Below are 16,174 nucleotides of genomic sequence, written 5' to 3'. Positions count from 1 at the left end.
ATGTAGAGAGGAATGACATGAACTGAGAGGGTCTTTTTATTTATTTTTTTAAATACCTGGTGCTTTGGAGTTAATTCATCTCTTAAGCGTGTGATTAATACTCATCATGACAAAGCACTGGCGAGCAGGTTGAAAGGATCAAACACAATAGAAAGTTAGAAAAGAAGAAAAGAAGAAAAGGAAGGGGAAAATAAAAGGTAAGGTAGATTGAAAAATAATATATCTGAGAAGGCAGGTAGCCAAACTGAAGCCTTTAAATCACAAGTGTGGGTGATTTCAAGAGGAAATAAAGAAGCAAATATTAAATCGAGCAGTTAAGCAATTGGGAAATGTGACTGAGGTCAGGGCAGATCGGAGTCATATGTACAGACTATGTGACATGATTTGACTAAATACACAGTGTAGGGCAATGACAGACAAATACTGTAGTGGGGATGTGATGTGCTGAAACACTAGGATGAAACAGTTTGCTTCACCACTGAACGCTGTCCTATCATCACAGACTGAACAGACTCTGAGTAATTATACATATTGAGTGCCAACATTTTGGTAGTAGATGACAAATGATTTCCCCATACATAAATCAGTTAACAGGTAAAGGTGGCATTGTTTGTGTTAGTGGTAATTTGCCAAGTGGGTTTTTGACAGAAATCTGCTGCTGCATGTCTTGTGTGTAATTACCTTGTCATCCTCCAGGCGGCGCTGCATTTCTATAATGAACTTAATGTACTGGCTGGTGAGAGTCATCAGCTCACTGTAGCGGGTTCTCAGAGTAACATACTGAAAGAAATGCAGTGTATTTACTTGACTTTAAAAACACACATGTATGTGTATAATAGCTAAAAGGCATTTTAATCACATTAATGATAAAACAGGTAACAGACAGTCGTACTCAACCAAACTGGATGTATGCGCATGTTTGCTCTTCTCAGGTGGTGTGATGTGATAAAGGTGATAAACTCGTACAACTTACCTCTTGAATGATATCATCAGATGCACACTCCATTTTGGGTTTCTTTAAAGGAGATGCTATGGGATCCTGGAGGGCTTTGTAAGTCAAAATCTGAAACTCGTAATCCTAAAAAAAAAGAAAGAAAACAATCTTAAATCAAGCCAGAAAAAAAAAACTTCCTTCAGTTGTAAAGCTGGAAAAATCAGTACATACCTTGACTGAATCGATGTAAACCTTTGCATTTTTCTGGCAACTTTCAATCTTGTCCTTGTTTTTATCAATCTCTTCCAGGAGTTTCTGTAAAAATAAATGAAAACATTAACACACAGACAATATTTCACTATTCAAAATGTATTTTCTCACATTTTTATAGTGTATTCCATTTTTTTTTAACAAAAAAGAAAAGCCACAGCTACTAGTCTTATTAAAATGACTTCCACAACCTGTACATAATTAAAATCAGTAAAGAAAGTTTTTTAACGAGAATACAGTGCACTAAATGTGTACCATCAGTGTGACATCCAGAGGGCATAAGGACTTTACTTCCCTTTAACCCACACAGCTCATCTTTTCTATTACAATACCTTCTCCTCTGCCAGTTGCTCCTTGAGACCCTTGCTGTCACCGATGGGCACAGCTTGAATTTTCTCCTGCCTCTGTCTTGCTTCTTCGAGCCAGTGGATGAGCCACTCATAGCTTCCATTGTAGGACTTCATGTGGCGCCCAAGGAGGCCGAGCTCCCGCTCCCTCAGGTCGATCTGAGCAAACACAGCCTGCCAGCGCTCCAGGAGGCTGCTGACCAGCTGACGGTAATGCTCCAGCTCAGCGTCACGCTCGCTGTGGATCCTCGTCATCTTGTCGTTGATAGTTGTTGCCCTCTTCAAATCGTCCTGCAGGCGGTCCAATACCACCTGGTCGGCCTCTGCTTCAGCACGCATCGACTGTCAGACAAAAAAACAAAGTCATCCCCTTAATATAAAAATAATGCAGTCCAGTTTGGGGACGAGCATGACACGGGTTAAGAGTTTAAACATAGCAAAATATAAAACTAAATATGTACATTGATTGTAGACATGAGTGAACATCTTTCCAAAAACAGGCAATACCTTCAGCTGACTACGCTGGTCCTCCACCTCCTTCTCTTCAGATGGTACTTTGCTAACATCACGCAGACGAGTCTCATAACTCTTCACTGTGTCTTCTGCGTCTTTAGTGTTTCGGATCACGACATCAATGGTCTTCAGCCTGAAATCAAGAGGTTTACACTTAATAAAAAGCTCAGCACCAGCTGGAAATTCATCAGAAAGCGCTCAGAGAGTCACAAAAGCCTCACTTGTCCAGGTAGACGGAGGAGAGGCCGTAGACGTGCTCCATCTTCCTCAGCGTGACGTCCAGTTCGGAGCGAAGCATCGGGGCGGAGCTGGACTGCTGAGGAGACGCCAGAACCTCCTCCGTCTTCTCACTGATGGAGTTCAAGTCTTTCTTTAAGCCCTCCAACTCAGACTGGACTTTCTGTCAAATAAAAAAAAAGGAGATGGTTTAGTGAACTAATATAGCCAATAATATGCATATATTAATATTATTTTGGCAGTGAAATCCAGTGAAGTCAGTAGGATATAACAGGATACATACTGAGTTTTAAACACAGCACAGTACATCTGAATGAAGCACTGCTATGCCAACAACTTTGTGATTTGTGTTTTTATTTTAAATCTCAGTTTTTCGTGGTCACATCGTTACCATTTGCTCTGCAGTCTTCAGGGCGCAGGCTTTGAGTGGCTCCTTGTCTACAGGCTGGCGGAGGCGCGTAACTGTCCGATTCTCACAACCCTCCAGCTTCAGACGAAGGTCCTTGATCTTCGTCAGGTAAACCTTGCACACAGACTCGTCTTGCTCTCCTGGTTCGATGAAAAAGAAAAATGTATATATATGTATATTATTAGTTTACAGAGAAAACAAACTGGATAAATAAGCCAGTTGTTAGACCGAGGAAGATATTAATAGCAAACAATCAGATCTGTATAAAAACACAGCGTTCTCTTAGACTCTAAGAGAATGCTGTGTTTTTATATTATATATGTTATAAAATAACTAATACTGTACCTCTAAGACTTAGAAGTACAGTATTAGTTGTTTTATTTTATTAATTTTATTATTTAGTTATTTTATTTTAGTACATTACTTTAGTCATTTGTATTTTGGTGTAGTGTTTTTGACTGTAGCCCTTGAAATCCAAAACTTCTCTGAAGTACTTACATACAGGGGCTTCAGCACAATTACTTTGATTTGTGAATGTAGTTATGTCACATTGTACACAATAAATGTACTTCTTCATGCTTGATTGGTTCCATGTTGATTATCCGTCAGTTGTTAATTCATCAGTTAATTGATTTAATCATTCAGTGATAAAGATTGGAAATCAGCTGCTGTTAAACCCATGCACAGAGACTGAAGAATGCAACAATGAGTGAAGTTAGGATGGATACCAAAATCAGTGAGGATGACGAAGAGGATTGAGTTAATGAATTAAATGAAACATGACAACAGCCCTTCATACACAGACACACACATACACAGTCCTGTTCAGCCAATCAAAAGCTCCTACTGCACATCTGGCACTTTTACTAAAGCACCTTACCTGCTCTGGGTGGCACATAACCTGTAATGTGAATCCAACAGTCAACTTACACACAAATGACCATGAATGAACTTCAACATAAATGTCTGAGAAATGATTCAATGAAAAAAAAAAAATGGTTTTGTCCAACTTTAACTCAAAATAAAATTAAAGTGTCTTATAATCAACATCAGACCCTTTCTGAGCATGTCTGGGTGATAAAGAGAACCCACAGTGGTTCGTGAAATAACCAAACAGTACACACCTTGCTCTGCAGAGCTGACCATCGTGTTGTAGTGCTGGTTGGCTCTGTTGTAGTTGGACTCGACCTGCATACGGTCCTCTGCCCCGAACATCTGGGAGTCCTGGCTGTCTCTCAAGAAATCCTGGTAGTGCAGCTCCAGGTTCCTCAGTGCTAGGCGGTACTCCTCCACCCTCATGGTCTTAAACTACAAGGGTGCAGATAGAGGGGGGCAGGGAAGATGGATATTAAACTCTGTGCTTTTATTTAGAAAAAAATATTTACAGTATATTAACAAGTAGAGTGTAAAATATGTGTTAAGAAAAGTAGCTTCTATTTCTATTTTTGTAGCGAATAATCAGCCAAAATTAAAAACAAAATGATTTTGTCCTTATTAGTTGATTTATTCAACAGTAATAAGAGAGAATGAACCAGATAAACCAAATAAAGTTAACATAAGCACTCATGCATACTTTATCCACTACCATTGTTAATTTGAAGACAGTTTTCATACTTACTATGCACACATGAATTTAATTAGTTTAACAAATACATTTCACAATTGAGGTGAAACAATTCAACTAGCCTTCATCTGAATTTAAGTTAACTTGAGAGTAACTAAATGTGAACTAATCTGTTTCCACATAGTGGTTTAATGTTGCAATTATGAATGCAGCAACTAAAAATAACCAGGAATACAAGTACAAATAATATTATGATTAGCAGACAATGTCAAACTTCTCTTATGCAATTCTCCACGTTTAATCCAAATGTAGAATTTGAATCTCAATATTTTAAAGTAAAAATAGTTAAAGGCACTGTAAGTGCATTAGTCTTTTTTTTAATACAGAATGTCCTGTGCTGTTACCATGGTGACGTTCCAGGTCTGGATGATGTGGATGTCTCTCATCAGGTACTGCCAGGACAGCATGCTCTTCATGTCCACATACATCGTCTGCCACATCGTCTGCAGCCTCTGGAGGTTTCCGTCCAGTCTGAGGAAGGTAAGTTGGGTCAAAGTGAGCATTTAACGACACACCGTGTGCATGTGCATTTAGATTTTAAGTAATCACCCTCGAGCAACTCTTAGCTCACCCGGCAACACTGTTCACAGCGTCCTTATTGGTGGGTGGAACCAGGAAGCAGATTGACGGTACAGACGCCTCATTGCCTTTATCATTCAGCACCTTCCACTTGTCGGGCTGCGAGTTGTTCAACAGAGCGCACTCTTCTCCTCTGTGGACTGTGATCTGGACGGAGATAAACATAGGCGTCTGACTGAATCTACTACTAAATATTCCTGTAATTTACTGGCGTTTACTAAGAAATTATTACACTGTTATTAAAAGTGAACTGAAAGCTGGACACAGCTTTGGAACTCATTGATGTCCCATTACAAATTTGGCCAATATAACTTTATTTAAAAATATTTAAAAACTTAATGATTTCTGCGATTTGTATGCATGTAGCAATTCTTGGTATGTCCAAAATATTTAACAGAATTAATGAGTTTATAATAATATCTCCATGCAGTTAAGACACCTACCTCCATCTGTTTGAAGTCACAGACGGCCTGGATGGGCTGTTTGTTCTTTATGGCGCTAGCAGGGTTACGTGGTTTGAGCTGGACAATGGTCTTGGCCCTTCGCTTCAGGCCTTCCAGGTGAGTTTTGAACTCAGTCAGTTGCTCTTTCTCATCCTGTGAAGAACACAAGAATTTATGTTTTATGATGTTTAAGAAAGTATTTAGCAGGAGTAATAACAGTTTTCTCTCCTCACCACAGTGCCAAAGCACCTCATGGAGCTTTAAATCAACAGGTATTGTATAATTTCTCAGCATGCAGAACAATTTTTACTCAACAGGATAATAACAGTGTCTTGGTGTGTTTGGTAAGTAAACATATTAGTGAATAAACATAATAGTGAATAAACCCACAGCTGCGTCCTGCAGTAGATCTTCCAGCCGCGTGACTGTGATGGAGCGGTCGCAGGTGTACTTCCTCTTCATTGTGTCTTGCATCTTTTTGATCTTGTCCTCCGCCTCTTTCACGTCAGAGAAAAACTAGACGAGGAAGAGATAGAAGAAATCAGGCTGCAGCTTTGAGAACTTGCCCTACATATAAAGGCAGCAACAGTAGGTAAAAACAATAAGGGCAACACATTTACTGACGGACAGGTGAGCAAAGAATAACACTAATTGTGCTTTTTTTTTTTAAAGCTATAGTGTGTAGTTTCTGTTGCCCCCATGAGGATTTCTAAGTAATGACAACAACACTGCCAGCGCATCCACATGACGCAAGCCTTCAATGATTTCCCCTCCTCCAGTCAGTTGCTAGTAGCTCAAAGAGGACACGGAGGATTAAAAAACATGATGGACTCTTCAGAATAGGTGATGATCTTGTAATTTTTATGTTCTCTTCGCCTCTAAAGCTGAATGCTGCTGTTATCATACTGAGAAATACAGAGAGAGTTTTGTGGAACTGATAATAAACTGAATAAGCTTTGTATCAACTCATTTGAAAATGGCTTGAATGTAACGGGGGTGTATTAAGATGAAATAGTTATAAAATAAATACTATAGCTTAAGTTAACTCTTTATGAATAAACTGACCGTTTTAAGGTTGCTTTTACACCTACCTCGTTTGGTCCATTTAAAACGAACCCTGGAGCGTTTGGTCAGATAGTCCGGTTCGTTTTGGGCTGGTGTGAAAGCGCAAAAAAAACTCTGGTGGGACCAAACAACCAAACTCTGGTCCGTTTACGGGGGTCTCTGTTCGCTTCCAAGTGAACTAGAGTTTGGATCACTTTAGGTGAGAACGCAATCTGACCCAAATACAGGAAGTAAACCAACAACAGAGCATTTACTAGCCTGCCATTTCAACCTTGCACACAATTTACGGATGTATATATGATTTAAGGGATGATAACTTTCAGATCCATAAGCTGCTCTGAGATCACATCGCTGGTCGTCTACATCATCATCATCATTATCATCATCATCTCTCTCTCCTTCACTCGCTGTCTGTCAGCTGCTCATTGTTCATCTTTTTCTAAAATATTACAAACACTCAAGCAACTAAATTTGGTGTTGCTCCATTATTTCTCAGACCAGAAGTGTCGTAAGTTTCGGATATTCTGTCCAGTAAACAACCCACCGTCTCAAACGTGTGACATGTGTTTACAGTGTTTGTTGCGTTTGACAAAGTGCCGTGTGAAAGCAAACCGAACCAAATGAAAAATGCAACAATGTTGCAACTTCACCCCCGAATCGCACAGAGTCTACCTAACTATAGGTGTGAAAGCACGCAAAGTAATGAAGTGTAGCGATGCAAGTCAGTAAACATACCTGGTAGTAGGCAGTGTTTTCTTTCAGGTGGGTTTCGACGCAGCAGCACAGCTGGAGGATCCAACTCCACTGAGTCTGCAGGGCTGCCGTGAAGGCCTGAGCAAGGAGGGTAGCGGAGAAGAAAAGGTGCTTTGATGAAGAGGACAAACACTCTGACATAAAAATGAATACAGTCAAATGTTTACTTCATATGGTGTTTATAGGCTGTAGTAATCAAGTGAGTACAATAATCGTACCTCTACAGTCTTCCTTGCTGGATGTCCGTCCCTCAGCAGTTTGTCTCCTGTGGCCTGGACAGTGTTCATCTTCTTCTCCCTGAGCTCCAGATCTCTCATCAAACCCTGCTCACAAACAACACCAATCAGAATCACATCGCTATCATCACTAGCGAGCACTGTGGGTAAACCCTATTAAAACATCACACTCTACCGAGTAGTTGTCTTTCTTGACTGTCATGTTGGTGTTTCGTTCGCTCCAGTCGTAGTTGACCTCCTCCTCCTCTTTATCATTCAGCCACATCAGCTCTTTGGTGGCTGCGATGACGAAGGCGTACAGCTGGTCCAGGTAGCGCAGGCGGGCCTTAGAGGCGTTCTGCAAAAGAGCAGATGACAAAAATGCTGTGATGTATTTTGAGGGACTGAGAGGGAATAGAGGGCTAAAACATGACATCAAGGTACATTTTCACGCTCTTTTTGTCTTGGCTTCACTGAACCTTTATGAGATTGGTGGAAGATTAGCTTTGCAACAGCTGAGTCTCTACTTGGTGCTTCAGTTGAAAAATATATGTCTCTATCCAGAATTCTTTTCTTTAATTTTAGTGTCTTTTTTGAACTTACTAGGAGAGTGCCGTACTGTAGCTCCAGTTTTCCCAGATACTCGCGATAGGCAGCTTTACTGGCAGGGGAGATCTGACTCTGGAGAAGGAAGAGGCAATAAGAAACATTAGAAACAGGTCAGACAAGCAACCATTCATGGTTATGAGTGCAAAAACACAGTTTTGCCTGTTTCAAAGAGATCCCTTTATTCTAACACTGACATATTCTTTATTTTATTTGAGATATTTAACCAAGTTGATTTGATAAGATCTAAATCTCTGTTTTGGGAGTCCTCATCAAAATGGCAGCATACTTACCGAATTATACAATTATGATATCACACAAACCAACACAGAGCATGTGAAACATACCGTAGGATACCACGCTGAATCCAGTTACCCACTTTTCCTTCCCAGATAAAATAATCCCTCTGCTCTATCTGAAATACCACCTAATGTTTTGTGTCAGCTGTTTGTACCTCATCGGCCTTTGCCCTCTCGATCTTGGAGCGGAACTCCTCCACAGACAGGTGCAGGCCACGGTGGCTGCCCAGCTGGGATTCGACAGTGGGCAAGTCGGTGCCCCACTCTCCGTCATCAACCCGCTGCTGGTTCTCCTCCACCCAGCCCAGCAGATCTTGGATGTAACGCATGGTGACTTCATCCAGCTCAGGCCGCACCCTCATGGGGGCCTGCTGCAGGACCTGGGCGGAGTGGATCTGAGTCATGGGGATCTGTGTGATGGTCACTCCAGACTTGAGGCGCAGGTTGTACTCGCTGCGGAGGTTCACCAGTCTCTCATGGAGACGATACACTCTAGAGCCAGAATAAGAATGGCAGTTAGTGCTGACATGATATGTCGATTCATTGATTAGTCAAGTGACGGAAAATAACGACAATATTTTATAATCAGCTAATTGTTTAAGTCATATAAATATGCCAAATATTCAGTGACTCCAGCTTCTCAACTTTTAGGATTTTTGAATTTGCTCTGTTTGAGCAATGAATTAACAATAACTCAGTAAAAAAGAGATTAGCAGATTAATTGATAATGAAAATGATTTTAGTTTCAGCCCTAATGCCAAAGGTTAGTCATCTGAAATGTTGCAGTTTGATTTTGCACCTGCGATACATCTGCTCAGCCTGAAGGTGGCGACCATCTTTGAGCAGCTGAACATCATTGAAGAGAAAGCGGATCATTCCCTCTGCTTTCTCCAGATCTGCCTCCATCTCTGCCGTGTGCTGAGCAGGTCTCCCTGAGCTCAGCATCATCACGTCCTGCAGCACAGAGACAAAGACGTTACAGCCCTTCATGTGGCTGCAATCATTTCTGCTAAAGTAGTATCTGTCACAAAGGTTTGAGTCTCACCGTCTGCAGCAAAGTCTCGACCTGGTTCAGCTGCTCCTCACACACCCCCGACTCCATCTGGACCTTACTGACGACCCTCTGAAGTCGCTCCAGCCTGCAGAGGAAGAGAAGGGAGATCAAAGTGTCTTTAGACAAGGGAGACTACCTGACAGTCCAATTAGCCTCCAGGGTAAATGCTAGCTTTGTCTGTTAGCTGTGCTAAAGTAAAAATAATCGCTTGACAAAGAAAAACTAAATTAGTTTTTAAAAACTGAAAGCACTCACTCAGTCTTCTGTCGAAATAAATACTTCAGCTCGTATCCCTGATGCATGAAAGCCATGTTAGAGCTCTGGTGCTCCACTAAAGTAGAGATGTTGTTTTATTTTTTAAACTTTCCACAGCACTTTCTGAAGCCCTGGAAGAACCAAAAGCCAAAGCTACGCCCTAACAGCCTTGTGATTAAAAGTTTATGAGTAACTATCAAACGGTTATTGCTGGATTGTTGTCATGACGGTGGCACAGTTGTCATGTGTTTGCCCTAATATGATTTGTACTTCCCATACCACAAAGCCAACTCAGTTTCCTTTTACTGCCAAAGTGGACTTTACTGTATAATTAGGGAATGAGTCATCCTCATGGTCACACAGTAACCAGTTGTCTGATGATTCATTTCTGATCTTAATATCTTGTGTTTTAAAAAATGAAGTTTGCTTTGGCAACAGAGCATGTGATGAATGGCCCACTTACCTCTCAAATTCTGTTCTGAGGAGACGCTCTCTCTCCAGTATGGCAACATGCAGACGACCCCATTCCTTCTCCACATCAAAAGGATGGTAACCTGGCGGCACTTTCACATGACCTGCCTGAACTGCACCCTGAAAAATCTGAAGATTAGGGCTGCAACCTACCACCATTCACATTATCAATTCATCTCCTGATTATTTTTTTAATAAATATATTCTACATACATTGTATATTATATACGGTGTTGGAAAGCCAGAATGTTCTGAAGGCATTGAGACAGTGCTATATATGTTTAAGGTTTTAGTTGTTTACATTCTGCCGTGGATTGTACCTGGATTACTTTTTTGGAAAATTACCACAAAATGACTCTAATCTATTGATGCTTTGTTCTTGTATTGTATTGTATTGTATTGTATTCTATTATTATTTCATGTACATTGTATCCTGTAATTTAATGTATATTCTGTATGTGTGCTGTGTGTCTGATATTTTGCTGCTGCAACACCGTAATTTCCCATTTATTTATTTATTTAAAAAAATTTAAATCTATCAGTCTGTAAAGGTTTCACAAAGTGCTATTGTCCCAACTCCCACAGGCATAACAGTGGGTGGTAAAAAGTGAACTGTCAAATGAAAACCAAAATTTGTCTCATTTATATTTGTACAAAGACATATTGATTACTTCAACTTTGATGATTTTATGCCGTACAGCACAAAGAATATCTTTCAAAACATTTTTCGGACAACTGACTTTACTGACTTTAATGACAGAATGCAGAGTTTTTAAGAGTTGCCGAGGAAACTCACCTCGAAAGACTTGAAGATGTGTTTGGAGCGGTTCTTGTCTGCCTCTTTCGCAGGAAGCTCTGTTTCCTTAAACTTCAGAAACTGACGCCAAAGAACCTGCAGATCAGAAAGGAGATTAATAAATGCACATGAGCTTCGTCGTCATTTTTATATTATGCTGTTTTGTTAGTCAAAACACATTCCTTTAGGAGCCGCTCACCTCAATCTCCTCGTAGCTGTTGGGGAACTTCCTCTCCTCAAAGACGAGGATGTGGTGTCGGATCCACTGCAGCAGCATGGTGACCACCTCATAATACTCCTGCCATCGCAGCTCCAGCTCCTGAAGCACAGATACAGACAGAGGTCCAAGTTAACCAAAGACCTGGCATTTTTTTATCACACAGAATTTCTAAAGCTGCTGATGCTTTTGACACTCCGTTACCAGACTCATCCTTCCTACAGATTTTCTTTGAAGAGGGATTATAAATTGAATGGTATAATTTCTTTATAAAGGCGTATAGGCTTACTTTAATTTTGACTTCAAATGTGCTTCATGGGTTCATGGTAATATATTAATTTAAGTAAGTAATTTGTACTCCTTACTTCTCATTGCTTTGATCATCTTGGACCCTTTTTATTTGTGGTAATCATGTAAACTGGTCTGAATAAGAACATCTGCTACACTATGACTAATAAGTGTGGGGAAAAAATTTAAACACGTATGTATCGTGATTTTTTTGCATTGATTTTTTAAATCAATTATTTTCCTTAGAATCAATAATTCTTTTCTTTTTTTTTTTTAACCAATGATTCACCTAAATATTTTCTGTTTATATGGTACTGCTGACGGCGACTACATTATATGCGTTTTCTGACCGAAAGCAGAAAATCCATGTTATGTACTTCTTCACATATTAAATAAATGTCAGACTGACTGACAGACATGTGATGTGCACCAGTTTTTGGAAAACAATTTGTTTTTAGTAATGTCTCACGATATATTGTCTCTAGAAGTGTATTATTCAACTTTAGTTTTTTATAAAGAACGAAAAGAAAATCCCAAAACTCAATATCTATCGAATCGCAATAAATGAAAATCGCAGTACAAATCGAATCGGCACCCATGTATCGGGAAAAAATCAAATTGGGACAAAAGCATATCGTCCCAGCCCTACTATGCACTTAGACCACGTTTAAAATACTAATATTAGTAAGACTGCACCTTGTGATAACCTTGCAAAGGTTTCTCATTTCTGCTGTAAAATATCATAGTGATCCAGAGGAAAGATGAAGTGATGAGGAAGAAGAGCACTCACATTGGCTTTGACACCGTCCTGAACGTCTGGTACCCTGGGCATGGCATCGTACAGAGAGGAGACGTATGTGATGATGGATTTCTCATCTGGGTGGAGAACATCCACATCTGTAGAGAGAAATGATGAGATAAAAATGACGTCACTTTTTTTGACTAATTTTGACAGTGCGAAGCTGAATAAAAGCAATGCACAGCTCAAATGTTCCCTGAGTAAAGCATTCAGGGTGATTCTGAATATTTGACTCCTCTCACCCTCGGGGTCCAACAGTCTGGTGACGCCCAGGTCTCTCTCTGCCACGCTGAAGGCCTGCTCCAGGTTCTCCTGGTTGGACTGTCGGTACACGTTACTCATGTCAATCAGAGTGGGCCTGCGCACAGAAACCAGATGGAGAGAACAGTGAGAGGAAGTTATTACTATCAATCAAGACTTTCCTTAAATCATGTGTGACAGCTGCAAATGTCAGAGAGAAACATTCCCATTAATTACATTTCAACTTTAGCCCTTACTTCAATGTTTTTGCAATTTCTTTCAATTTTTTACCTGACAGCCACAATTCCACAGTGATGGCTTATGGGTAATTACATATTTTTTTACATCTTTCATATTTTATGTGCTGAAGGGGAAAGCAATAACAAAAGTCCTCACAGCCAGAGAAACTTAACTAAATTCCTCCATTATTTTAATACCCAAAAGAAGACAGACATGTTGCCTTTGAGTGCACTTTGCCAGGAAGATAACTGTAGTCTAATAACATGTAGGCACAAGCTCAGAGCATAAAGGATTAAAGTGCATCTCATGTCTTCAAATAGCAAAGAGTAAGATAACTTTGAGGACTCAGAATGTAGAGTAAATTCTGCACATTTAAGCTTTTCCAAAACACAACATTTTAACAAGTACCCATACACTTGCGCGACTCTCTGGATGTAATATTCTTTTTGTGCCCGGGGTGGTTCTAGCTCCACATAGCAGGCCTGGCTGTAGGACAGCCCGTCCCTGCTAAAGTGGATGATGTGAGGCGCTGATCCTGATTCATGATCCTCGCTCTGGGAATCTTGACTGAAGCGAGCTCCAGGGCTGCTGGAGCCTCGGCCGGAGTCAAAAGAGTTCTCGGTGGGGATGTCCTCGCACAGCATGACCACGCGGTCCTCCAGGTCACTGACTGAGCCCACTGTGCTGCTGGAGGCACTGGTCAGACGCCTCTTTGAGCGAAACTTCCTTTTGAGGCTCAACATTGTAGCAACTAAAGGTTTCCAAGTGAGTGAGGTCAAAATTTTGTTAGGTTATGAAAAACATAAAATCTTTAGTAGCTTTTCATCCTTGATTATATCCTTGATCCTTGATTATATCCAATTCTCTTCTTATTGTAAGGTTTTGGTCATACTTCTCTTTCAGTCGATCATTGCGAAGACTCCTCGCTGAAGCTGTTAAATCTCTGCCCGTCCTGCTCTTCCTCTACCAAGAAAGAATCTATGGCAGAACGCTTAGTGTACCTGTGTTTTGCTACAACCTGTCAAGCCTCCAGTGAGCATACCTCCAGGGCAACCTTTTCTCAAATGAGTGGGATACACCCACATCGACAAAGAAAAGGCTCTATCTTTTCACATCAAATGATGCCAACTTAGGGTTGTACATGTTATTTTTGTGTCATGTGGTGAGCCACCCTGCGGCGCTTGTTTGTCTGTGCAACCACAAAGACTTAAAGTGGTGCTCCACCCAAAATATATGGTTTGTGTATAAAACGGTCGGCTCCTGCAGGCTTGAAAGGTGGCTGTTACAGTTTGTAGTTTCTTTATTTAGCAAGACAGCAGCGGTGGTCAGCTCAAATTCATGTACGGTACAATGGATTGTTATGACAAACACTTTTTCACATCAGGAAAAGGTAGCAAAGCATCTATTAAAGCTTTTCAAACCATTACTGCTGCAAAATGTGTTTTTCTGCATCTATGATCAAAACAATTGTCTGTGGTAGTCTGAGTAAAAAAAATAACAAAATGTAATGAATGAATGAATTAGCTGGGGAGTTCAAGTCTGAGTTGGTGTTTATCTTGATGTTTGATTTACAATAACCAATTCACATTTTGTCCTGACAAGTCAGGTGTGCTGCTGTAGAACTCAAATATGAATTTGGTATTCCTGTCACTGAACCAACTGCAATAAATAATAAAAGACAGCAACATGAAATATGAAAAAAGGTCAAAGAGCAAATCTTTAGAATATGTATAAAATTCATGTCCTGTGGTGTTACAAGATCCCAAGTCCAGGCAAGCTTTTCTAATCAGAAAAAGTTTCTGCATGGTTTGAAAAATGCTTCTTCATGGCATCCTTTCCTGGATAATCTTTTTGTGTCACTATTATTATACAGGTAGGTTTTATTGCATTTTTCAGCTCCTTTTTGCAATTTATTAGGGCTGTCTATTGCTATTGTCTAATGCTCTATGTTAAATTCTTGAGTCTTTTCCCTCTTGCCCTTTTCCCTTTGGCTTAACACTTTTATCCAAGGAACATTATGTTAAAGTAAAGTAAAACTCTTAAAACTGGTAGTCTCAGGGCCACGCTCTAGGAGGATCCGTGTCTCACCTGTGTTTGTGTATGATGGCGTTAAAGAGCTTGCCATCCCTCCAGCTGGTGGTGAAGTTGTCGCAGCGCAGGCCCTGGTATCCCTCCACCATCCTCTGAGACCAGAGCAACAACTTCTCTTTGGCCGTCATGTCGTCCGATTGGCCGTTCACCTGAATGTCTGAGATCTGAAGGGGGAGACAGTGCAAATAGTCAGAGATATTAAACTTACTTCTATTTCATTTCTTTAAGAAAAAAAAGCCCTGAGAACTTGAACCATAGCTCTTTTTAGCTGCCTTTTGGGGATGGGTTGCACTTACAAGTTGTGATAACATCTAGTTCTTCATCCTTTTGAGTTTGAATGCACTTATTTTAAGTCACCTTCCAAATGAGTGTAATGTAAGGTTAAAAAAACAACAACACTTGGATAGCTGCAAATGAAACCACCCACAAACAGCCAAGATTTTCCTAATCATTATATCTAAAGCTCTCATAGATAGTGTTATATTTATTAAAAGGTTTTCATGGTAAAATTACTTTTTCCATCTTGCCGTGCTGGTTGAAGGGCAGGAAAACGTTTTTTTTTCCAGTGTGCCCGTTGATTTCTTCCAGACTTGAGATGAGTCACATTTTAAACCTCAAATAACAACCACCACTTTTACTTTGAGGGCAAATGCAACATTAAACTCACTGTTTTGGAAAGAAACACAAATGCTTTGTGTTTCTGTGCCAGTAAAACAGAAATCATTAGAGTGAAAACGTCCATGAGTCACTGATCTTACAAAGTTATACTATATGTTCCAAACAAGAATTCTCACTAAATACTCTTACTGCTGTAAATGAATGTTGGACTGTGTACCAGAACCTCCACAGGCAAATTCCTCTTTTTTAAGAGCTGCAAGGCTCAGCTATGAGTCACAAGAAAGCACTACTAAAAGAAACCCTCATTTAAGAATTCATGTTTTTTTTTTTTTTTAATATCTATTTGGCTTGATGGTTGGTAGATAAAATAAAAACATTTACTTTACTCTCGAAAAATACCTCAAATTTTTTTTTCCCCAACTAACTTTACTACGTAATTTCAGATCCTCTTTGCTTCCAAGCCAAACACTCATCAAACAACCAAAATGTATTGCCGGAAAACAAACTAATCTGTAAACACTGACTTGTTGGATCGTTTCCGCAGCCGTCCGATAAAAAAGACGCTTCGGCGAGTTGGCGGGTGTCAATTTAAAACCCTGTATATATACATATATATATATGCATATACTGCATGAACAAAGTTTAATCAATCCAGATGTCCTCTGAGGTTAATCCTAGCACTTTGTTGACATTGACGGACTTGACATTTATTTTACGACTTGATTTTGCAGCTGGTTGACTCGCTGTCTCTACTTTGCATGAATCCATCGCCCAGTAGTTGCTGCCTCTGCCATATCTATAATCAGATTTA

General features: G+C 40.1%; 1 protein-coding gene across 10 annotated transcripts in view; it reads right to left on the bottom strand.

The window, feature by feature from the left end:
* pleca (plectin a) overlaps window positions 1–16,174 on the bottom strand; it is a 100,050-nt gene that overhangs the window by 14,308 nt on the left and 69,568 nt on the right. For 7 of the 10 annotated variants that reach the window (XM_028596668.1, XM_028596669.1, XM_028596675.1 and 4 more), the window contains 26 exons: window positions 14,743–14,909; window positions 12,417–12,532; window positions 12,166–12,272; window positions 11,070–11,189; window positions 10,871–10,966; window positions 10,067–10,194; window positions 9,340–9,433; window positions 9,094–9,248; window positions 8,450–8,786; window positions 7,993–8,070; window positions 7,586–7,747; window positions 7,393–7,497; window positions 7,157–7,252; window positions 5,747–5,872; window positions 5,357–5,509; window positions 4,906–5,060; window positions 4,679–4,805; window positions 3,835–4,018; window positions 3,591–3,611; window positions 2,693–2,850; window positions 2,286–2,464; window positions 2,059–2,197; window positions 1,537–1,893; window positions 1,166–1,249; window positions 974–1,078; window positions 682–780 (listed from right to left, as the gene is read on the bottom strand). In XM_028596668.1, coding sequence (XP_028452469.1) covers window positions 682–780; window positions 974–1,078; window positions 1,166–1,249; window positions 1,537–1,893; window positions 2,059–2,197; window positions 2,286–2,464; window positions 2,693–2,850; window positions 3,591–3,611; window positions 3,835–4,018; window positions 4,679–4,805; window positions 4,906–5,060; window positions 5,357–5,509; window positions 5,747–5,872; window positions 7,157–7,252; window positions 7,393–7,497; window positions 7,586–7,747; window positions 7,993–8,070; window positions 8,450–8,786; window positions 9,094–9,248; window positions 9,340–9,433; window positions 10,067–10,194; window positions 10,871–10,966; window positions 11,070–11,189; window positions 12,166–12,272; window positions 12,417–12,532; window positions 14,743–14,909 — 3,648 coding nt within the window. The remainder of the gene's footprint in view (window positions 1–681; window positions 781–973; window positions 1,079–1,165; window positions 1,250–1,536; window positions 1,894–2,058; window positions 2,198–2,285; window positions 2,465–2,692; window positions 2,851–3,590; window positions 3,612–3,834; window positions 4,019–4,678; window positions 4,806–4,905; window positions 5,061–5,356; window positions 5,510–5,746; window positions 5,873–7,156; window positions 7,253–7,392; window positions 7,498–7,585; window positions 7,748–7,992; window positions 8,071–8,449; window positions 8,787–9,093; window positions 9,249–9,339; window positions 9,434–10,066; window positions 10,195–10,870; window positions 10,967–11,069; window positions 11,190–12,165; window positions 12,273–12,416; window positions 12,533–14,742; window positions 14,910–16,174) is intronic. The other 3 variants (XM_028596670.1, XM_028596672.1, XM_028596676.1) reach the window with 1 other exon arrangement.

This window comes from Perca flavescens, chromosome 14 (genome assembly GCF_004354835.1).
Source record: "Perca flavescens isolate YP-PL-M2 chromosome 14, PFLA_1.0, whole genome shotgun sequence".
Lineage (NCBI taxonomy): Eukaryota > Metazoa > Chordata > Actinopteri > Perciformes > Percidae > Perca > Perca flavescens.
Note: the sequence above shows the minus strand (reverse complement) of the source record. Positions and strands in the feature narration are given on the sequence as shown.